Source organism: Zea mays, chromosome 4 (assembly GCF_902167145.1).
Source record: "Zea mays cultivar B73 chromosome 4, Zm-B73-REFERENCE-NAM-5.0, whole genome shotgun sequence".
Lineage (NCBI taxonomy): Eukaryota > Viridiplantae > Streptophyta > Magnoliopsida > Poales > Poaceae > Zea > Zea mays.
In genome coordinates this window covers 229,435,561-229,459,859 of record NC_050099.1, presented here as the reverse complement: position 1 = coordinate 229,459,859, position 24,299 = coordinate 229,435,561, and the positions used below count along the sequence as shown (strand labels likewise).

Sequence of the window (24,299 nt, the reverse complement as noted above, 5' to 3'; positions counted from 1 at the left end):
TCAATGTCAATCTCAAGCACTCATGAAGACCCTATCTATCATGTTTATTTGGTTATCTGTACCTAAGTAAATTAAAGTGCAGCACAGGGTATAAATATGCAAGAAACATGAATATTATATACAAATATAGCTGAACAAAATAAATACATAGCAGCTGTGTCCACCCACATCCATATTAATTTGTAATTTACCATAAATGAATGTTGTCCAAATGGAGTTGTAGAGGACAAGGATGCTAAACCAGTGCTGCTTGGATGCGGACATGGGTGTCCGGTTCAACAATTTTTTTGATGCAAGAATGATAGTTGGAGTCTTGGACACGGATGCAGGTGTAAGAATACAGCTTGGATTCAAGTATCCAACTTGGCAGCTTGGATTCAAGTATTCAAGTATCGAACAATTTTTTTGACGCAAGAATGATAGTTGGAGTCTTGGGCACCTCCTCCTCCGCGTCCCTACATGTCTTTAAGAGCACGCGCAGCATCCCCAGGGACCCGGTCGCCGACGCCATGTAAAACGGCGACTCCCCAGCGCCGCCGCACATCCCCACGAGATGAGGGTCCGCGGTGGCATTCACACACAAACTTTCAAAAGCGGTCTTATGATGGTCCAGGATTGTTATTCTGAAAAGGATAGATATTTAAGTGTCAATACTGTTTAATTGAACAAAGGGTCGAAAAATATTATGCATAGTGTACAAAGAGTTTAACAGAAATCTCTTAGGTTTTGATTAATGAATTTATGCAACAGAACATGGCAAGGTAACCACTGCTGAGCTACATGTAAAACGATGACGTCTCGCATACTCTCGTATGCATTAAACAAAATGAAAACATGGAGAGGGGATGTGCATTATTTGTCAAGGAAAAAAGATTTGAAACCACAGATGCAGTCAGTGGGCCGGCACAAAAATGTGTTCTACCCCTGAGCTATATTGGCAGCCCCAGCTCACATTTCGAGTCTGAAGGCTAACTTTGAACGGGGCCTTTGATTTACATATGTGATTTTACCTCCCTCTAGCGAGATAGAAATCGAGAATGGAGGTGACTTCACTAAGTTTGCTCACACAAAGCAATTCCAACTTGGTTCTGAATATGGAAACTGGTTGCAGGACTGCAGATGCTTACATACCTTTCGACTTTAGGGGCTATATCTTCAACAAAACCAGGAGGTCCCACAAAGTCAAGAAGGTAAACATCTTTTATTTCTTCCAGTGGAAGTGAATCACTCCTACAAAACAGACAAAAAAATACGTGCACACAGATGACTATTGTAGCTGATGGCTTCGAAGTTCATAAAAAAATAAATAACAAGTTTTGTTTATGTATTCCAATATATTCAATCATTTGAATTCAGCAACCTTTCTTATTAGTAGAAGGCCAATGGCAAATAAACATTTATCAAGCAAATGTGCTTTTGTTTATGGTAGGTGAGAACATGCACACAAATAACCCGGAGATTGCCCTTGCCCAGACTTGCTGGAAATTTGGTTAGTACAAATACGATCTCTTGTTGTAAATATTAGTTTGACAATAGCTAGCAAGAATGAAATTTGTGATAAACTTTATCTGTCCTAAGTGTCTTTAAAACACATGCACAGTTCATTCTGATGAGGCAGGGTCTCAAGTGTATGTCGTTAGACTACCATTCCATGTATGAATAAGCGGCAGGGTCCCAAGTGTATTAATTCTTTGGCTTTAATGGTACAATTACTTGCTTGGTTAGTTCCCTCCCTCCCTCTCTTTCTTTCTGTGTTGTGGAATAGCAAAGACCATCGACGACATCTAGATTGTGTTAACTTGTGTACAGTTTCAGTTGTTGAGCAACTTCAGGTTATGGCATCAAAACATCAGTATAAAGAAGCAGCTGCACACACCTGTAAAAGCTTTAGAATTGATTTCAATGTCTGAAATATTTTAGTGCTTGTACTGATTATTTTGCATGATTCTGCATATGATTTCTAGCCAATTTCTAACTCTGTTCTAGGCACTGAACCAACTATGCAGTCATTTTGAAGCCTATAGAGATATGCCTAAAATAATAGAGCTGAGAGAGAAATTCAAGAACATCAAGAAAAATCCCTTAGCTGAATTATCTGTCTCCCGCGGTTGGCAGTAGTTGCTACTGACGCACGCAACCCATGGTAAATTGACTACAAGCAAGTTTCTTATCTATCCCCTCGCCCTTACTGTCCCTTATATCCCTTAGTTGAATTATCTGTCTGATCACTTATAAGACGGGGTCATGTCAATATTCCTTACTTTTATTGTCTGGTCAATTAAAAGATTGTGGACAAGATCCAACAACTACAACACTTCCACCTGAATATAAGGCAATTTTTATGTTACTCCTACGCTACAACAACTTTAGGATATAGGACAATTTTTAAATTCTTGCTATTATGTGCTTGTACCATGTTTTCTGGAAACAAATATCGATTCTCCACTTCCGCATCCTCCTGAATTGTTATTAATTGATTGTTTCGTGTCTGTTACTTTGACGGTCTTTTTTTCTTAAAGGAGAAGTCGAGGTGTCCTGATTGCAGATCTTGAGGTTGCATCATGCGTTCAACTAAGATACATCATACATGTTTTGTAGTTTACTTTTCTCTTAGCTTCTGTTCCTACAATTCTGTGAAGTGAGAGTGGCAAAAACAATGGAATATTGTATGCTGACAAATAATTTACTTTAAAGAATTTTTATTAACTTTCTGAAATGGTTAACAATTTCCATATCTCTTTGGTTTCTAGCAACTATAGTTGTTATTACTTCTTTGCTAATGATGATAGTGCCAAAGTTTACAGTTTAGTTATTTTCTCATATTTTTTATAGATTCTTACTAATACCGAACCTTAAACAACAGGAATAAATCTTGGTATTGGTAGTGTGATCTTTACAAAAAGTCAAGATGGTGAAGTTCACGGCTGAAGAGCTTTGTGCCATCATGAACAAAAAGAACAACATTCGTAAAATGTCTATTAATTGAAGTTGTTCTAGGAGAACTCGAAGTCAACAAAGGTTAGGGATAGGAGTAACCAATATTATGGAAAAGTGAAATGATAGCAGTTTTTTGGTACATATTACTCGAAGTGGTAATCCAGGAATCAACAGAAGGTTCAGCCCCTTTCTCACCTGCTCCACCTTTGTGAATAGAAGCAGCCATCCAGAGGGGCATATTGCTAATCCCCTTCTTAAGAAAATAGTATGAAGCTCTCCTGCTTTGTTCCTCGTTGGTTCCATTGCTGGTCACTAGCTCACAGATCTCTCCTTGCCTAACTAATGATAAGCGTTATTGTTTCCGCTACAGACCTATTGCTCTGACTAATGTTGCTTTATTGAAAGGATGAAAAATTTGCAGGAGTGATGATGGGTAATTTGTATCTGGTCTATACTGCCCAGCTGGTAGTTATCTCATTGCATAAATTTATGAGGTAAAAATCTTTTTTAGTTATTATTTCCTACGAACACTATTTCATTAAATTTAGAGGTGCAATGTCATGTTAATGTATAATATATATACTACTATTTTCCAAGATAATGCCAGTTAGATACTATTCCATGCTTTATGCTATTTCTCTATTTTTCCATGCTCATGATAACTATGAATGCCACACAATTCAACTAAAATTGTTTCCTTAAATTGAATCTTCATCTCTATTGATGGCAGAACTAGCGTGTGTAACCATTATCTTGGAAGCTCACACTTTTATAATGCCTACAATCACTTGAGGCTAAACCCTAAACCCTAACCATTATCTCTATCTCCAAGAGTCGAAGCAGAACTTTTATAATGCCTACAATCACTTGAGGCTCACACTTTCATCAGGTACTTACTGTCCGATGTTCGCATGTTTAACACAGCACCATTAACATAGATCACTGCACCTTTGGAATTAAAGAATTGAAAATATGAAGCCACAGTCAATAGTTGAAGTATGGTAAAAGCTTTGTTCAAATCTACAGTACTGCAAAAGTAAACACCTGCAACGCAGGTGCTTCTTGCGGTGTTGCAGATCTCAGCAGACCCCATTGTGTGCATTAGAGTTCGCAGTGGATAGCAACTTCGGAGCGAAAGAGGGGATCGTGGTACCTGATGGGGTCGTAGATGGTATTGGGGAAGAATCGAACCGGGTGGGCGGCGCCGGAAAAATAGAGGTGAGCGGCGAGCGCTGCGAACGCGCCGTCCGGGAACGGGTAGTGGTAGAGCACCGCTGAGACCTTCCGTGCGGCGCCGGCGCAGGCCATGCGATTGATACTCCGGCCGGGCACGGGAACGCCGCATAGGTAGAGCTGGCGGCACGGCTGGCGCGCGTGGCGGCACGCGAGTTGCAGGCGCGTGGGGTGGCGGCGCGGGGTGGCTGGCGCGCGAGCTGCAGGCGCGTGGGCTGGCGGCGCGGGGCGGCGCCGGGCGCGCGGGCTGGCGGCCGACGGCGGCGGGTGTGAGCTCTGGTGGGAAGGGGGAAAGGAGATAGGAAGAGAGATGCGCGGGCCGGGGTTAGAGATTTAGGTTGGCTTAAGTTCGATGGTGTCCACGTGGCCCACGTATTGAATTTAAGAACGTGGGTACCCACGTTCCTAAAAGGTTAAGTTCGACGGTTTTGGCTAGGGCCCACGAATTTAATGTAAGAACGTGGGTACCCATGTTTTTAAAGAAACCCATGAACTTGACTATTGTAAGAGCGTCGGTGCCCACGTTCTTAACAAAACCCACGAACTTTTATTAGTTTCTTGTAGTGCTCACTATAGCATCTTGGTTTTGATCTAACTAACATTTCAATTTCATAACCAAGTTTGGACTATTTAGTATTTGATTTTATAGGATCACCTATTCACCCCCCTCTAGGTGCTCTCAATTGGTATCGGAGCCGTACTCTTCATTTAAAGGGACTAACCGCTCGAAGAGATGGATCCTAAAGGCAAGGAGATGGTGATCAATGACAAGAAGAAGGAGACCTTCAACGAGCCAAGAGATGACAAGCCCACTGACTCAGGCTTGAGTCACAAGAAGAGGGATGGGAAGAAGAAGAGGCGCATTAAGAAGATCATCTACTATGACACCGAGACCTCCTCTTCTTCACCAAGGGATGACGACGACAAAGACTCTTCATTGAAAAAGAAAACGGTTAACCAAAACTATTCTTTTGGTTATTCCAGCATCCCTTACAATTCGAATGCTCATTTACTATCAATTCCGCTTGGAAAACCCCACACTTTGATGGAGAGGATTATTCTTTTTGGAGTCATAAAATGCGTAGTCATTTATTTTCCCTCCATCCTAGTATATGGGAAATTGTAGAAAATGGAATGCATTTTGATAGTACTGATAACCCTGTATTTATCAATGAACAAATACATAAAATGCCCAAGCCACTACTGTCTTGCTAGCATCTCTATGCAGGGATGAATACAACAAAGTGAGCGGCATGGACAATGCCAAGCAAATCTGGGATACCCTCAAGATCTCTCACGAGGGTAATGATGCCACCATGATTACCAAGATGGAACTGATGGAAGGCGAGTTGGGGAGGTTTGCTATGATAAGGGGAGAGGAGCCAACACAGACGTACAACAGGCTCAAGACCCTTGTCAACAAAATTCGAAGCTACAAGAGCACAAGATGGATGGATCATGACGTCGTCCTACTCATGCTAAGGTCATTTACTGTCATTGATCCTCATCTTGTGAACCTTATTCGTGAGAATCCAAGGTACACCAAGATGACGCCCGAGGAAATCCTCGGAAAATTCGTAAGCGGGCGCATGATGGTGAAGGAGGCAAGATATGTGGATGACGCTCTAAACGGATCGCTTCCTCTCCACGAGTCGCAGCCCGTTGCTCTCAAAGCAACCAGCAGAAAGGAGGCGCTACCTAGCAAGGTAGCACAAGTGGAGGCTGCCGGGCTTAATGAGGATGAGATGGCGCTCATCATCAAGCGATTTAAGACCGTCTTGAAGGGACGCAAGGAGTTTCCCAACAAGAATAAATCAAGGGGAAAACGTTCCTGCTTCAAGTGCGGTAAGTCTAGTCATTTTATTGCACAATGCCCTGATAATGACAATGACCAGACACAAGAAAAGAAAGGGAGGAAAGAAAGAAGAACTACAAGAAGGCGAAGAGAGGGGCGCACATTGGAAAGGAATGGGACTCCGACTGTTCTTCATCCGACTCCGATGATGAAGGACTAGCTGCCTCTGCCTTCGACAAGTCTTCTCTCTTCCCCAACGAATGCCGCACGTGCCTTATGGCTAAGGAGAAGAAGGTACGTATTTGAGATACTCCTAAATATTATTCTTCTAGCGATGAGGAATCTTCTGACGATGAAATAGATTATAGTGATTTATTTAAAGGATTAGATAGATCTAAGGTAGATAAAATAAATGAGTTAATTGATGCTCTTAATAAAAAGGTTAGATTTCTAGAAAAGCAAGAAGATATTTTGTCTAAGGAACATGATAAGTTCATTAGTGTTCAAAAATCTCTTGCTCTAGAAACTAAGAAGAATGAACTATTAACTTCTGAATTATCTGCTTGTAATGACTCTGTCTCTAAGATTAAGAATTTAAATGTTAAGTTAGAAGAAGCAAATTCTGCTAGTTCATCCATAGTGCATGTTGTTATTTGCAATAGATGTAAAGACTTTGATATTGATGCTTGTAATGAACATGCTTCTACTATTGTTAAGTTAAACAATGATGTTGCAAGTCTTAATGCTCAACTTAAGACGTGCAAAGATAGTTATGAGAAACTAAAGTTTGCTAGGGATGCCTACAACATTGGTAGACACCCCTCTATTAAGGATGGTCTTGGTTTCCAAAAGGAGACCAAGAACTTGACAAGCCATAGAACTTCCAATCTCAACAAGGAGAAAGGGAAGGCTCCTATGGCTAATAGTTCTCAAAAGAACCATGCCTATCTTTATGATAAAAAACTCACTAGTCATGCTTATAATGATAAGTATTGTAATAAGGTTATTTCTCATGTATATCATGATGCCGCAATTAATTCACATGTTATGTTTGCATCTAGCTCCACATATGTTCATGGTAGAAATAAGCCTAGGTGTTGGGGACTTGTTCTCAAATGCTATGAATTAAGAACAAGGCAACATAAAATGTTAAATGTTAACGTCCTTCGTCCATGAAACATTATTCCCTTGAGGATAATGAGCCTTGGACGAAGGTTGATGAGAATATAATCACGAAGCTCAAGTCTTCGTAATAAAATTTCAATAGATTTTATAAGATAACATAAAATAAAGGGTATAAAAAAGGGTAAATAAATCATAAACGAATTATATTATATTTACTTAATATATTAAATCATTGAATACAATAATACCTATGCCTTGGCAAAGGTTGGTTCCCGAAAGATGCGATTGCAATTAACAGAATGCGTGAACAGTAAAGGAATACTGTTCACTATTTATAGGCACAGGACTCAGCCTGTGAGGAATTACAAGTATGCCCCTTATAAAAGTTTACAACATTGACTCAGACCTTTATGGACTAAAAGGTCATTCTATCTTTAAGTCGGTTTGTAATACCGAAGCTTCACGAAGAGGAACCTTCGGCCATCTTATACAAACAGCTTCAGCCGAAGACCGCTTCTTCCTATAAGACCTTCGGCGACGAAGCATAGACCCAACAGTAGCCCCTGTCGCGGTGCTAGATCGTTTTTCATAACGAGCTTGATCCGTGAAAAAAGTCTCTTTAAGCTTCGGGAAGCCGAAGGTCTAAAAAACACCTTCCCTGAGCTCGTTGTCGAGAAACGATTCAGTTCCCCAGCACGTAGTGGTCCCACCTTGCAGAGTTACTGTTTGGTCTCTGCGGTCCACCACACAGTGAGTGCGAGCGGGTGTCCGCCTGGTGTAAAAATCCTGGCGCTTCGCCTTCTTACCTGCAGTACTATATAAACAGACGAGTAGGTGTGAAGTTACCACAGCATTCATTGCTATTTGCACTGTTTTGCTGCCAAAATTTTTAGCCATCGCCGAAGCTTGACTCTCGGAATCGAACGAAGCTCCAGCTTGAAGCCTGCTTCGTCAGAAGGAAAAAACTTCGGAAGAAAAAAGTATTAAATTTCCACAAATTCATAATTAAATGGCCAGAGTGCGTTCTACCGCCAGGGTTGAGCGTGAAGGGGGCGAAACTGAAGCTTCGGAGACTGTTCCCATCTCCGAAGCCATGCAACGATCCGGGCTGGTGACTTCGGAAAAGATCCCTAGTGATGATGCAGAACAAGCAGAACAAGCAATCGCTGAAGCAGAAGAAGAAGATATTGAGGAAACTGATCCCGAAGATGATTATCGCATTGCCATGCCAAGCAAGCCCAGCCACTTGGACTTCGGGAAATCTACTGTTTCGAAGGCTGATCTCTCCAAGATGGTAAAGTCGGGCTTTTTTAATGAAAATCAGAAGAAGCTATTACGCTTCGGGGGAGAAGAGACTACCCCAAAGCCGGAGAAGGATGAAATTGTTATTTTCAAAAGCTTTCTAAAGGCTGGATTAAGATTCCCCCTACATGGGATTATTGCAGAGGTACTGAAGAGGTTCGGTATCTATTTTCACCAGCTGACCCCTAACGCTATCGTTAGGCTTAGTGTTTATATCTGGGCACTCCGAAGCCAAGCAGTGGGGCCATTTGCGAACAGCTTTTGCCGGGTTCACGAGCTGCATTATCAGACGAAGGCTAGAAAGGATGGATTGCACGACAATTTTGGTTGCTATAACTTTGCCTATCGGAAAACCACAAAGTTTCCTGTAATCAGCTACCGGAGAAAATGGGCAGCAGGCTGGAAGTCGGAGTGGTTTTATGTCAAGGTTGATGACGACAAGGAGAAGCTTGTGCAAAGTCCACTCGAACTAATCTTCGGAGAAACCCGACCTCGCTGCAACATGACACCCGAAGGTCCAACACAACAAGCAATGAATGAATTCAGAATTATTGCAGAGCATATCAGTACAAGGGACCTGGTTCAGGAGTTTTTGGCTTTCAAAGTTTTTCCCAGTTTGAAAGAATGGGAAATGCCGAAACTAAAGGGGGAGAAGAAAGAAGGTGAACTTGTGCGTTTACCTTACTATTTCAAGTTTAAGAAATACTTTAAAACACCTTGCCAAGAGTGGCTAGATACAATTGAAGTAATGTGCAATGAAATACTTGGCAATTATTCTAAAAAAGAAGATCAGTTAATGACCGCGGCCTTCGGCACCCGTCCGAAGCGAAGACTGAATCGAGTGCTGGACGCCCTGGGTTTTGAATACCCTGATTATGAAAATCTGAACAAAGGTGTCGGAGGCCAGAAAAGGAAAAGGATAACTGAAGCCTTAGATGAAGATGAAAAAGAACCACCAAAGAAGAAAATTCCGAAGAAGAGGAAAGCGTCTTCTCCGAAGCGAAAAACATCCGACGAAGAAGAAACCCCCGCATCACCCTCTGCCACTGATGTGGAGGAAATTTTGAAGGTAATGACTGAATCCCTGCCTGCGAAGCTAAGTCCTTTGAGGCCTCAACTGACAAAGTTTTTTCAGAAGGGAAAGGAGCCCGAAAAAATGAAGAAAACAACTAAAGTAAAGAGGCAGAGAATCATCGGTGTGACAGAGGTCATTGACAAGACACCGCCAAGAGCTTCAGCTCAGAAGACACCAGCGGCTGAAGAAAGGACAGATATTGAAATCACACCTTCGGAGGTCGCAGCTGCCGAAGCTGCCTCAGTTGAAGATTTGAACCTAGAGAGCACAATTGAACATATTGACAAAATACTGCTAGACATGGCCACAGAAGAAGCCACCACTGCCACCGAAGAGGCCACAGCCGCAGCGTCGGGGAAAGGAAAGGAAATTGTTGACGAAGCTTCAGAACACGAAGCCTTCCTATTTCAAAATTTAGTTGGAGAAAAATTGTCAAAACCCGAAATAGAAGAACTTAAAGAGTATGCCAAATCTTGCGGGTACAAGCCAGGAGCACTCCTCTTCGGAGGTATTGATGATGAAAAATTAGATTGTATTCGAGATCAAACCGGAGCCAAAGTTATCGGTACTCTGTCAAAGAGTATCGGTTTTCCGAAGCTAGAAACAGACATCAGCCGCTACCGACGACAACATATCGTTGGTAGTTTATTTTATTCCAATTTTAAGGTGAACTTCGTTTCCCTTAACTTTTATTGTTTTTGATAATGAAAACATGTCTAACGAAGGTTGTTTTCGTACAGAGCATGCTGTTGAGCAAAGCCTTGAAAATGCAACAAGATTTTGAAGACAAGAAGCACAAAGTTATAATTGAAAATTTAGAAAGCAAAATAAAGGAGCAATCAGCTGCTATTGAGAAGAAGAACTTCGAGCTCCAGGCAACTGAAGGTTCATTGGCGGAAGCCGAAGCAAAAATAACAGAACTGAACACGAAGCTTCTCTGCCAATCTGAGCAGTTTGAGCAAGAAAAGCAGGAACTTAATGCAAGACTTGAAGCCGAAGCTCATCAAAATTCAGATTTGAAAAAACTATTGGTGGGCCTTCAAGAAAAATGCTTGGAATTTAGCAACAAATGCATTCAACGATTAAGAAAAATTTTCCACTCAGTTGGAGCCAGCAGTGAGAAATTCACCCCCTCAGCTGAAGATCTACCGAAGACCTTTGAACATATTGAGGGTGAAATTGACGAGCTCGACGAAGTTATAGCTGGGCACGGTGACTTCTGTGCCTGGGTAGCTTCTCGGGGCACTGCTGCAGCTTTCCTAAAAGCTGGCTGCGATCATGGAAAGATTGTCAATAGGCCAAATTTCACTTTATCACCATCAATCCTAGATGACATTCCTGATCTCGCCCGAAGTATCTCCAATAGATTTGTAAAAATGATATGGACAAAAGGTGGGCGAGAAAAGGCTGGAGACGAAGCTCGGAGTCATCTTGAACCAGTAAGAAATCATACCTTGTGCTTACCTTTTCCTTCAAGCTCGATTTTGACTTTCAACAACTTAATTCATGTAGGATGACGAAGCCGAAGCCGATGATTAAAAAATGACACCGAAGCTGAAGCTCCTTGGAGATTAAATAGGAGTAGACTGTAGACAGACTTAAGAAACTTTTGAGATAACTTTTGTAAATGTAACTAAAACTTGTCTTTAATGAATTTTGTTCATACCTTGTAATATACTCTTATCCTTCCATTGATGTATGAGAAGTGCTTTGATGTGGACGAAATTTTCTTTTTTGAGCCGAAGGCGAAAAAACACCTTCCCTTCTTTTCGTACGCAGCGAAGCATAAAAAACAACATTTCCCTTTCTTCCGAAGCTCTCCTTTTTGTACACGAAGCTCTTTCTTTCTTTTTTTTCTTTTCGCCGAAGCAACCACTTATGTCATGATGATGATTATCCTACATATGCCTGGATGAATGTTTATGAATGCAAATGCTATGATGTAACATGATGTGCAAATGAATGTCCAAACACATATCCGAAACCATACTCATAGCCACTATTTCCTTAGAAACAATCACACCTCAGCTCTGCATTCCCTTAGGAACGACTTTGGAGCTTCTTCGCCTTTTACTTTTGGCGGAATCAGCGTTGACTTTTCGCTGTAAGCTCTGCATTCCCTTAGGAACGACTTTGGAGCTTCTTCGCCTTTACTTTTGGCGGAATCAGCGTTGACTTTTCGCTGTAAGCTCTGCATTCCCTTAGGAACGACTTTGGAGCTTCTTCGCTTTTTAGTTTTCGGCACTCGATGGTGCGCTCTCAGCTTTTACATTTACATTCCTTGGGGGATTTTGCTCTTATAGAACTAAAAAAAAGGAAATTACATGTGATGGCCCCATTAAAAACCTTTCTCCCCCTTTAGAAAGGAAAAGGGTGCCATGAAAAAGAAAAAACAAAAATTACATCAAGTTACACATAATACCGCCGAAGCTCATCCGCATTCCAAGATCTAGGAATGTCGTTGCCGTCCATATCCTTCAATCTGTATGAACCGGGTCTTGACGAAGATGCTACTAAGAAAGGTCCATCCCATTTCAACTGCAACTTGCCCACTGTTTCTGGGTTGGCCACTCTCCGAAGCACCAAGTGTCCTGGCTCAATATTCTTTAGCCGAACCTTTCTATCTCGCCATTTGATTGTCTCGGCTTGATATTTATTGATATTCTCCACAGCTTGAAGCCTGATCCCTTCTAAAGCATCTTTTTCCATAGAATAAGCATCGTCAGAACCTGATTCTGCCGAAGCTACTACTCTTATTGATCCAGTTTTAGCTTCCTCCGGAGTTATTGCTTCGTCACCGAATAATAACTTGAATGGAGTAAAGCCTGTAGACCTTGATGTTGTTGTGTTGTGGCTCCACACCACTTTGGTTAACTGATCTGGCCACTTTCCCCTAGGTTGGTTGAAGATTAACTTCATTATTCCTATCATTATAATGCCATTGGCTCTTTCAACGAGCCCATTTGACTCCGGATGCCTGACTGATGCAAAATGGATCTTCGTACCAATTTGATCACAGAAATCCCTGAAAGCTTCGGAGTCAAACTGTGTTCCATTATCAATAGTGATAGCCTTTGGTACCCCGAAATGACAAACAATATTCTGCCAGAAAAACTTTTGGACGGTGGCCGAAGTTATTGTGGCTAAAGGCTTTGCCTCAATCCATTTAGAAAAATATTCCACAGCCACTACAACATATCTCAAGTTCCCTTGAGCCGGTGGTAATGGACCCAACAAGTCAAGGCCCCACCTTTGCAATGGCCAAATGGGTTGTATGAGCTGTGTCAAGGACGAAGGTTGTTTTTGATCTCTTGCACATTTCTGACAACCTTCGCACTTTTGAACTAATTCCGCCGCATCCGAAGCTGCCTTCGGCCAATAAAACCCCTGGCGGAAAACTTTTCCAAGTAACGGCCTAGATCCAATGTGAGATCCACACAGGCCTGCATGTATTTCTTTCATCAACTCTATGCCTTCGGTTCTAGATAAACACTTGAGTAGCGGAGCACAAACTCCATGCTTGTACAACTCCCCTTCTATCATGACATATGGACGAGCTCTTGCCTCTATCCTCCTGTTATAAGTTTCGTCATCTGAAAGGAATTTACCCTGAAGGTAAGAGATGATCTCAGTTCTCCAATCTTCGCTATAAACAGGAGATATATTGAGGACTGCTCTTTCAAGAAGTTCCACCGAAGGTGCTTTTATTGTTTCGAAGAACACATCCGAAGGTAAGGGCAGCCCCTGTGCTGCTGACTTAGCTAGCAAATCAGCATGCTCATTTTGTCCTCGAGGGATATTTTTGACAGAAAATCCTTCGAAGGAAGCTTCAACCCTTCGAACCATATCCAGATATTTTTCAAGCTTCGGATCTTTAGCCTTGCAACTCTTGTCAATATGACCCGAAACAACCTGGGAATCCGTTTTAAGTATGGCCCTTCTGATTCCCATATCTTTTAGCTTTCGAAGACCCAAAAGCAAGGCTTCGTACTCAGTAATATTATTTGTACAACTGAAATCGAGTTTTGCCGCATAACAGGTTTTAACTTTGGACGGCGAGACCAACACAGCAGCTGCTCCTGCCCCGAAGGTTCCCCAAGACCCATCGCAAAACACTGTCCATACTTCGGCATCTTTATTCGTTTCTTCATCCTGAGCCCCTGGCGTCCAGTCAGCAATGAAGTCTGCTAACGCCTGGGACTGGATCGAAGATCTATGCACATAATCAATGTAAAATTCATTGAGCTCTGCAGCCCATTTTCCAATCCGCCCAGTAGCTTCTCTATTTCTCACAATATCCTTCAACGGCTGCGAAGAAGGAACAACAATATTGTATGCTTGAAAATAATGCCGAAGCTTCCTGGATGCCATCAAAACAGCATATAACACCTTCTCTAATTCTATATAGTTTTTCTTTGATATACTAAGAACTTCAGATACAAAATATACTGGGACCTGCTTCTTGACTTGACCATCAAGCTTCTCCTGGACAAGTGCTGCACTTACCGCTGAGTGCGAAGCTGCCACATATAATAACAAAGGAGCCCCTGGCGTTGGTGGAGTTAATGTTGTTAAATCTATCAGATATTGCTTCAACTCCTCGAAGGCTTTTTGTTGGCTTGGTCCCCATTGAAAGACTTCGGCTGATTTCAACACTTCGAAGAATGGTAGATTCCTTTCTGCTGATCTGGATATAAATCTATTAAGAGATGCCAACCTCCCTGTTAATCTTTGGGCCCCCTTTTTTGTGGTTGGTGGCTCCATTCGAAGTATAGCTTCAATTTTACTTGGATTAGCTTCAATTCCCTTTGTAGAAACCAAGCATCCAAGAAATTTCCCCTTCTTTACTCCGAAGACGCATTTTTCTGGATTCAACTTTAAGCCAGCTTGTCTGAAACTGGCGAAGGTCTCCTGCAAATCAGCAATATGATTCTCCTGTTTCGTGCTTTTTACAATGATGTCATCAACATAAGTTAGCACATTTCTGCCTATCTGAGACTGGAGAACCTTCGCAGTCATTCTGCTGAAACTTCCTCCAGCGTTTTTGAGCCCCTCAGGCATCCGAAGATAGCAATATGTGCCACTTGGAGTTATGAAGCTAGTCTTCGGCTCATCTTCCTTCTTCATCCAGATTTGGTGATAGCCTGAATAACAGTCTAACAGACTCATGAGCTCTAAAGAAGCTGCTGCATCAACTAAAGAGTCTATCCTTGGCAATGGGAATTCATCCTTCGGACAAGCCTTGTTAAGATCTGTAAAATCGATACACATTCGCCACTTGCCATTGGCTTTTTTTACCATAACAGTGTTAGCTAGCCATTCTGGGTACTTTACTTCTCTGATAACTCCTGCACTGAGGAGTCTTTTGACTTCATTATGAGCACCTTCAGCCTTATCATCTGACATTTTCCGAAGCCTCTGCTTTCTGGGTCTGAAGGATGGATCAACATTGAGCGCGTGCTCAATAACATCCCTATTAACTCCGCAGAGATCATTGGCTGACCATGCAAAAACATCTTTGTTGTTGAACAAAAACCTTATCAAGGTTTTCTCTTGTTCTTCGGATAATTGAGAGCCCAACAACACCTTCTGCTCTGCTATGTCCTCACATAAGAGCATGGACTTCGGCTGATCTGCTGAAGCTGCTTTCTCCCTTCTGAATTTGTATTGTTCACAAGCTTCAGCTCCATCTATGTTATGGATTGCTTTTGAGTCAGTCCAGTTTCCTTGGCCCTTCTGGCAGCTTCCTGACTTCCATGAATAGCGATGGGTCCTTGATCCGAAGGTATCTTCATGCAGAGATAAGCAGGATGAAGAATTGCTTCGAAAGCATTGAGGGTGCCACGACCAATAATTGCATTGTAAGGGTATTCCATGTCAACAATGTCAAACACAACTTGCTCAGTTCTAGTGTTGTTGATGAACCCGAAGGTCACTGACATGGTGATCTTGCCCAGTGCTACAATCTGTCTTCCTCCGAAGCCACAAAGAGGATGTGTAGCATCATGAATCTTATCTTCTGGCTCTTGCATTTGTCTGAAGGCCTTAGCAAATATGATATCAGCTGCACTACCTGTGTCAACCAAGACATTGTGGACCAGAAATCCTTTGATAACACAAGAAATAACCATGGCATCATTATGTGGGTAATCCTTGAGCTGAAGATCCTCTTGGGAGAAGGTAATAGGAATGTGAGACCATCTTGACTTGATGAAGGGTCCTTGCACCCCAACATGCTGTACCCTTCTCTGTGCTTCCTTCTTCTGTTTCTTGTTGGCTGGCTCTGAGGACGAACCACCTGTAATCGGGAGCACCAGCTTCGGGTCCGAAGCAGCTCCAGCTTGATCATTGAACGAAGCCATCAGCTCAAAAAGTGGAAGTGAGTTCACCGGAGGTGGGCGCCAATGTTGGGGACTTGTTCTCAAATGCTATGAATTAAGAACAAGGCAACATAAAATGTTAAATGTTAATGTCCTTCGTCCATGAAACATTATTCCCTTGAGGATAATGAGCCTTGGACGAAGGTTGATGAGAATATAATCACGAAGCTCAAGTCTTCGTAATAAAATTTCAATAGATTTTATAAGATAACATAAAATAAAGGGTATAAAAAAGGGTAAATAAATCATAGACGAATTATATTATATTTACTTAATATATTAAATCATTGAATACAATCATACCTATGCCTTGGCAAAGGTTGGTTCCCGAAAGATGCGATTGCAATTAACAGAATGCGTGAACAGTAAAGGAATACTGTTCACTATTTATAGGCACAGGACTCAGCCTATGAGGAATTACAAGTATGCCCCTTATAAAAGTTTACAACATTGACTCAGACCTTTATGGACTAAAAGGTCATTCTATCTTTAAGTCGGTTTGTAATACCGAAGCTTCACGAAGAGGAACCTTCGGCCATCTTATACAAACAGCTTCAGCCGAAGACCGCTTCTTCCTATAAGACCTTCGGCGACGAAGCATAGACCCAACACTAGGCATAATCATGTTGTTTCTTATGCGCCTAGGAAAGTATACACTGGTCCAACTACTATGTATCAAACATGTAATGCTTCCTTTGTATTGTCATGTAACAACGCCAAAGTAGTTGCTAGAAAATTGGGATCAAAATGTAAGGGAGACAAAACTTGCATTTGGGTTCCAAAATCTGTTGTAACTAACCTTGTAGGACCCAACAAGAGTCGGGTACCTAAAACCCAAGATTAATTACCTTGCAGGTTTATGCATTGGGGTCTCAAGATGGATTATTGATAGCGGTTGCACAAACCATATGACGGGGGAGAAGAAAATGTTCACTTCCTACGTCAAGAATAGAGATTCCCAAGAGATGGGAACCAAGGCAAGGTTAAGGGCTTAGGCAAGATCGCCATCACGACCGAGCATTCAATATCAAATATGTTTTTAGTAGAATTGCTCGGGGATAATTTATTGTCTGTAAGTCAATTGTGTCATATGGGCTATAATTGTTTATTTACGAATATTGATGTATCTGTCTTTAGAAGGAGTGATGGTTCATTAGCCTTGAAGGGTGTACTAAATGGCAAGCTCTATTTAGTTGATTTCTCAAAAGAGAATGTCGATCTAGATGTATGCTTAATCGCTATGACTAATATGGGCTGGCTCTGGCACCACCGTCTGGCACATGTTGGGATGAAGAACCTTCATAAACTTCTAAAGGGAGATCATGTGTTAGGACTAACCGATGTCTGTTTTGAGAAAGACAGACCTTGTGCAGCGTGCCATGCAGGGAAATAGGTGGGAAGCACTCATCAAAGCAAGAACGTGATGACAACAACAAGACCCCTGGAACTCCTCCACATGGATCTCTTCGGCCCCGTTGCCTATCTCAGCATCGAGGGAAGTAAGTATGGTCTTGTTATAGTTGATGATTTTTCCCGCTTCATTTGGGTGTTCTTTTTGCAGGACAAATCTAAAACCCAAGGAACCCTAAAGCGCTTCTTAAGAAGAGCTCAAAATAAATTTGAGCTAAAGGTGAAAAAGATAAGAAGCGATAATGGGTCTGAGTTCAAGAATCTAGAAGTTGAAGAATATATTGAGGAGGAAGGCATCAAGCACGAGTTCTCCGCTCCCTACACACCACAACAAAACGGTGTGGTAGAGAGGAAGAACAAGACACTAATTGACATGGCGAGAACGATGTTGGGAGAATACAAGACACCTGAGCGGTTTTGGTCGGAAGCTGTGAATACATTCTGCCATGCCATAAACCGGCTCTATCTGCACCGCCTCCTCAAGAAGACATCCTATGAACTCTTAACTAGTAACAAACCTAATGTTTCCTATTTTCGTGTATTTGGGAGCAAATGCTACATTTTGGTAAAGAAAGGTAGGCATTCAAAGTTTGCTCCAAAAGCTATAGAAGGTTTTTTACTAGGATATGACTCAAATACAAAGGCATATAGGGTCTTCAACAAATCATCAGGATTGGTTGAAGTCTCTAGCGACGTTGTATTTGATGAGACTAATGGCTCTCCAAGAGAGCAAGTTGATATTGATAATGTAGATGAAGATGAGGTTCCGACGGCCGCAAATGTGAACAATGATGATAGGTGATGTGTGACCACAGGAACCACAAGAACAAGATCAGCCTTCCTCCTCTACGGTGGTGCATCCCCCGACTCAAGACGATGAACAGGTACCTCAAGAAGAAGGGCAGGATCAAGGGGGAGCACATGAAGAACAGGATAAGGAGGAAGAAGCATCACATGCCCCTCCAACTCAAGTCCGAACGACGATCCAAAGAAATCATCCAGTAGATCAAATTCTTGGTGACATCAGCAAGGGAGTAACAACTCGTTCACGATTAGCAAATTTTTGTGAGCATTACTCGTTTGTTTCTTCTATTGAGCCTTTCAGGGTAGAAGAAGCTTTGCAGGATCCGGACTAGGTGTTGGCCATGCAGGAAGAGCTCAACAACTTCAAAAGAAATGAAGTTTGGAGCCTGGTGCTACGTCCAAAGCAAAACGTTGTGGGAACCAAGTGGGTGTTCCGCAACAAGCAAGTGAGCATGGTGTGGTGACAAGAAACAAGGCTCGACTTATGGCCAAAGGTTATGCCCAAGTCGCAGGTTTGGATTTTGAGGAGACTTTTGCTCCTGTGGCTAGGTTAGAATCAATTCGGATTTTATTGGCCTATGCTGCTTACCATTCCTTTAAGTTGTTCCAAATGTACGTGAAGATCGCCTTCCTCAATGGACCAATCAAGGAGGAGGTATACGTAGAACAACCCCCTGGCTTTGAGGACGACATGTATCCCGACCATGTCTACAAGCTATCTAAGGCGCTCTATGGACTTAAGCAAGCCCCAAGAGCATGGTATGAATGCCTTAGAGATTTTCTTATTGCTAATGCTTTCAAGGTTGGGAAAGTTGATCCTACTCTATTAACAAAGACTTGTAATTATGAGGACATCACTTCTATACATACAATGAATGGACCGATAACACGATCGTGTGCACGACGACTAAATCTCCAAGTACGTTCTACCCTAGTCAATTGTGTTTCAGAGCTTACGCTTGGGGCCATATATGTTTTGATGATTAGGAACCTTGGAGAGGACCATAAAGGACTTGGGAAAGGTCAAGGTGTTGAGGAGTAGCAGCAAGGGCGCCCACAACAGGAAGGTGATCAAGTCCGAATCGACTGTGACTCCATCTCGGGTTCCAGGACCAATCTGCACTAAAATGGACGCCCATGACACATCCGGACTCCGATTGCGACAGACTTCATATGGTTGGAAAGATAAGGAGATTATCTAACCAACCCAACTGGTTACATCTTAAAATTCATCCGGAGTCAACGGGAATCGTTGAAACAATTCAGCGTTCAGATTATATTTTGGTGTTGCGACACCGTCTGTTGGGCCGTTGGGCCGTGTATCGCGTCGGAGCCCATTAGGGGTGAGACCAGGGGTCACGCACGCCCTAATACTCTATTTATTCAGCAGCAGCCGCCACATTAGGTTTTGGGTTTTGCTTAGTGAAAGTCGCCTAGAGGGGGGGTGAATAGGCGTAATCTGAAATTTACAACTTAAAACACAAACTACAAGCCGGGGTTAGCATTAGAATTAAATCCGAGTCCGATAGAGAGGGAGAAAACAAATCAACCAAGAAATAAAGTAGATGAACACGGTGATTTGTTTTACCGAGGTTCGGTTCTAAAGAACCTAGTCCCCGTTGAGGTGGTCACAAAGACCGGGTCTCTTTCAACCCTTTCCCTCTCTCAAACGGTCACTAAGACCAAGTGAGCCTTCTTCCTTAATCTCACGGGTCACTTAGACCCCACAAGGACCACCACACAATTGGTGTCTCTTGCCTTGCTTACAAAGCACTTGAGAGTAAGAATTGAAAAGAAAAGAAGGCCAAGCCAAGCAAACAAGAGCAACAAAGAAACACAAGAGATCCTCTCACAAGTCCTAATGCACTAGAGTTGATTTGGGGACTTTGAGTGGATCGATCGCTTTGATTGTGTCTTGGAGTGGAGTCTATTGCTCTTATATTGAATGCAATGTTCAGAATGCTTGGATGCTTGGAGTTGTGGTGGTTGGGGGGGGGGTATTTATAGCCCTCAACCACCAACAAGCCATTAGGGAAGGCTGCTGTTGATGGGCGCACCGGACAGTCCGGTGCGCCACCGGACACTGTCCGATGCGCCGCCACGTCACCCAACCGTTAGGGTTCTAGAGCAGTTGACCGTTGGAGGCTTTGTCCTCTTGCGGCACTGGACAGTCCAGTGCCACACCGGACAGGTCCTGTTCACTGTCCGATGCGCCTCTGACTTCTGCCGCACACTGTAGAGCACTGTAGCCTTTGCAGAGTCGACCGTTGCGTGATTTAGCCGTTGCTCCGCTGGTGCACCAGGCAGTCCGGTGTCACACTGGACAGTCCGGTGAATTATAGCGGAGAGCGCCTGAAGAAACCCGAGAGTGGCTGGTTTGAGTTGTACGGTCCTGGTGCACCAGACACTGTCCGGTGGCACACCCGACAGTCCGGTGCGTCGTTCCTCAGCACACTCAAGTTTCTTTTGCTCCTTTGGATTTGATCCATAACTTGAATATTTATTGGTTTGTGTTGAGCCTTTATGCACCTATAGAACATATATTCTAGAGCAAACTAGTTAGTCCATATATTTGTGTTGGGCATTCAACCACCAAAATTAATTGTGGGAAATAGTTAACACTATTTCCCTTTCAATCTCTCCCTTTTTGGTGATTGATGCCAACACAAACCAAAGCAAATATATAAAGTGCAGAAATGAACTAGTTTGCATGAGGTAAGTGCATAGGTTACTTGGAATTAAACTAATTTATAATTTCACTAGATATGAATGGATTGCTTTCTTTTATTTAATATTTTGGACCACCTTTGCACCACTTGTTTTGTTTTTGCAAATTCTTTAGGAAAATCTTTTCAAAATCTTTTTGCAAATAGACAAGGGCATATAAATAAGATTGCAAGAAGCATTTTCAAGATTTGAAATTTCTCCCCTGTTTCAAATGCTATTCCTTTGATTTAAACAAAACTCCCCTTGAATGAAATTCTCCTCTTAGTTTTCAAGAGGGTTTTAATAGATAATAATTTTGAAAATCTTCCTTTAAATATATCAATTAGATACCATTTTAAATGTACTAATTAAAAATTTTCGAAACACAATTTTAATATTAGGTGGTGGTGCGGTCCTTTTGCTTTGGGCTTAATACTTTCTCCCCCTTTAGCATTAATCGCCAAAAACAGAGACTTTGAGAGCCCTTTTTATATTTTCTCCCTCATTGATAAAAGAAATGTGAGTGAAAGAGTATACCAATCGGAGAGATGATGGAATACCATCAAAGGGTAGATAATACCGATGGAGTTGAGTGGAAGCGTTGTCTTTGCCGAATACTCCATTTCCCTTTCAATCTAAGACTTAATACACAAGATGCTCATTGAACCATATTAGTCTTAGCCGAGGCACAAGAAGAATAAGAAATATGTATATGTGCCAAATGAAAGAGACATGATCAAAGGTATATGAATGAGCTATGTGTGCAAAGTTTCATTCAAAATTCCGAGAATCAAGTATATTTAGCTCATTCCTAAGTTTGCTAAAGGTTTTCTCATCTAAAGGCTTGGTAAAGATATCAGCTAATTGTTGTTTGGTACTAACATAAGCAATTTCGATATCCTCCCTTTGTTGGCGTGATCTCTCAAAAAGTGATACCGAATGTCTATGTGCTTAGTGCGGCTGTGTTCAATGGGATTATCCGCCATGCGGATTGCACTCTCATTGTCACATAGGAGAGGGACTTTGCTCAATTTGTAGCCATAGTCCCTGAGGGTTTGCCTCATCCAAAGTAATTGAGCACAACAATGGCCTGCGGCAATGTACTCGGCTTCAGCGGTAGAAAGAGCTACTGAGTTTTGTTTCTTTGAAGCCCAAGACACCAGGGATCTCCCCAGAAACCGACAAGTCCCTAATGTGCTCTTCCTATAAATTTTACACCCTGCCCAATCGGCATCAGAATATCCTATTAAATCAAAAGTAGATCCCTTGGGGTACCAAAGTCCAAACTTAGGAGTATAAACTAAATATCTCCTGATTCTTTTCACGACCCTAAGGTGAACTTCCTTAGGATTGGCTTGGAACCTTGCACACATGCACATAGAAAGCATAATATCCGGTCGAGATGCACATAAATAGAGTAAAGATCCTATCATCGACCGGTATACCTTTTGATCTACGGACTTACCTCCCGTGTCGAGGTCAAGATGTCCATTTGTTCCCATGGGTGTCTTGATGGGCTTGGCATCCTTCATTCCAAACTTGTTAAGTATGTCTTGAATGTACTTTGTTTGGTAGATGAAGGTGCCGTCTTGGAGTTGCTTGACTTGAAATCCTAGGAAATACTTCAACTCCCCCATCATAGATGTTGGGGGCCTTCGTCCTCCGAAGGTCCTCAAAAACGTGATTTAATAACATCTTCCATGTGTGACATATGAACAGGTACCTTTGGACTCGGGCTAAAAGCATGTACGATGTAAAAAGCATGATCGTGACGAAGGTTGGAGTTGCTCCGAAGCTACGCGCAGGGGAGTTTTGGCTAAATGGCGGAAAAAAGAACCGACTTAAAGGGGAAAAGGCTATCTAGTCCTCATAGAATTGTATATAAGTCAATAATAAATGTAAAGGGCATGAATGTAATTTCTCATAGGCTGCGTCCTGTGCCTATAAATAGATGAATAGTACCCATGTACTGTTCACGTTGATTGATATTTGCTTTTGCGTCACGCTTGTACTTTTACCTTCTATCAAGCCGAAGGTAACCTTTGTAATTCAATATTGTTTCTGTCTCTCCAAAATAATATAATGAGAATGAATTAATAATGTTCTATGATTGTTTATGCTGTTTCTTATGTTCATATACTTCTACTTATATTAACATGTATTGCATTGATGAAGGTATGTCCTTCTTAACCTTCGTCTGAAGATCATTATATCTTAAGGGAAATAATGCTTCAAAGGACGAAGGGCAATAACATTTAACATTCTATGTTGCCTTGTTCTTAATTCATAGCTGAAAGGGAAATGTGCCCTTGGGCCATTTCTATAATGTTTTGGTGATTAAATGTCCAACACATAGTGAGTGAAATATTATGTGCCAAACAAGCAAAAGATGCAAATCATATGACAAGGTACGTTTCTAGACTTAGTACATTGTTTTGAGTACTAACATATTGTGTCTAAGTGCTAGAAACAGAGAAAAGAAAAGATCCAAAAGACTTGGCTCGGTGCAGCCAAATCTCTGCTCAATCTGGCACACCGGACTGTCCGGTGCGACAGGCTGAACTCCGGTGAACAGGCCGCTCTCGGGAGAATTTGACGACGTATGGCTATAATTCACCGGACTGTCCGGTGAGCCAACGGCCGCCAGTGCAATAGTCGGCCGCGCAATCCACGGGCGAAGCGTGGCCCACGCCAACGGTCGGCAAGGGCGCCGGACTGTTCGTTGTGCACCGGTCAGTGTCCGGTGCGCCAACTGCCACGAATCTGCAACGGTCGTCTGCGCCAGAATTGGAAGGAGATCGCGCACCGGACATGAACAGTGGTTGTCTGGTGGTGCACCGGACTGTCCGGTGCGCCACCCGACAGAAGGCAAGGATAGCCTTCCTTGTTGGCCTCCAACGGCTCCTAGCTGCCTTGGGGCTATAAAAGGGACCCCTAGGCGCATGGAGGAGTCTCCCAAGCACACTCTAAGCATTCCAAGACTTCTAGTCCTCACTTTCACGCAATCGTTCATCGTTCTTGAGATTGGAGCACTTTTTCGAGTTGCAAACTCCCCGCGCGTGTTTTGTGTGCTCATCTTCTCACTTGTGTGCGTGTTCGCGGTGTGGATTTAATTCTAGTGTGCGTTGCTCTTCCCAATCTTACTCCGTGCTTTCTTTGTGATCAATCTTGTAAGGGCGAGAGGCTCCAACTTGTGCAGATTCCTCGCAAACGGGAAGAAAACTATAAGGAAAAATACCGTGGTATTCAAGTTGATCATCGGATCACTTGAAAGGGGTTGAGTGCAACCCTCATCCATTGGGATGCCACAACGTGGAGGTAGGCAAGTGTTATACTTGCCCAAACCATGGGATAAACCACTGTGTCTCTTGTGTTGTCTTTCTCTATGATTATTGTGATTCGCAAGAGCTCGCTCTATAGCCACTTGGTTCTATTGCACTAACATCTTTATAACCAAGCTTGTGACTATTTAGTATTGAATTTTACATGATCACCTATTCACCCCCCTCTAGGTGCTCTCAATTGGTATCGG

At 42.4% G+C, this 24,299-nt stretch overlaps 1 protein-coding gene across 1 annotated transcript in view; it reads right to left on the bottom strand.

Annotated features, from left to right (window-relative positions):
• LOC103654704 (uncharacterized) overlaps window positions 1–24,299 on the bottom strand; it is a 147,790-nt gene that overhangs the window by 11,752 nt on the left and 111,739 nt on the right. Inside the window, exons 2-4 of the mRNA XM_020552342.2 lie at window positions 4,091–4,446; window positions 1,132–1,230; window positions 440–623 (exon numbers count right to left, since the gene is read on the bottom strand). Of these exons, the coding sequence (XP_020407931.1) occupies window positions 440–623; window positions 1,132–1,230; window positions 4,091–4,446 (639 nt within the window). The remainder of the gene's footprint in view (window positions 1–439; window positions 624–1,131; window positions 1,231–4,090; window positions 4,447–24,299) is intronic.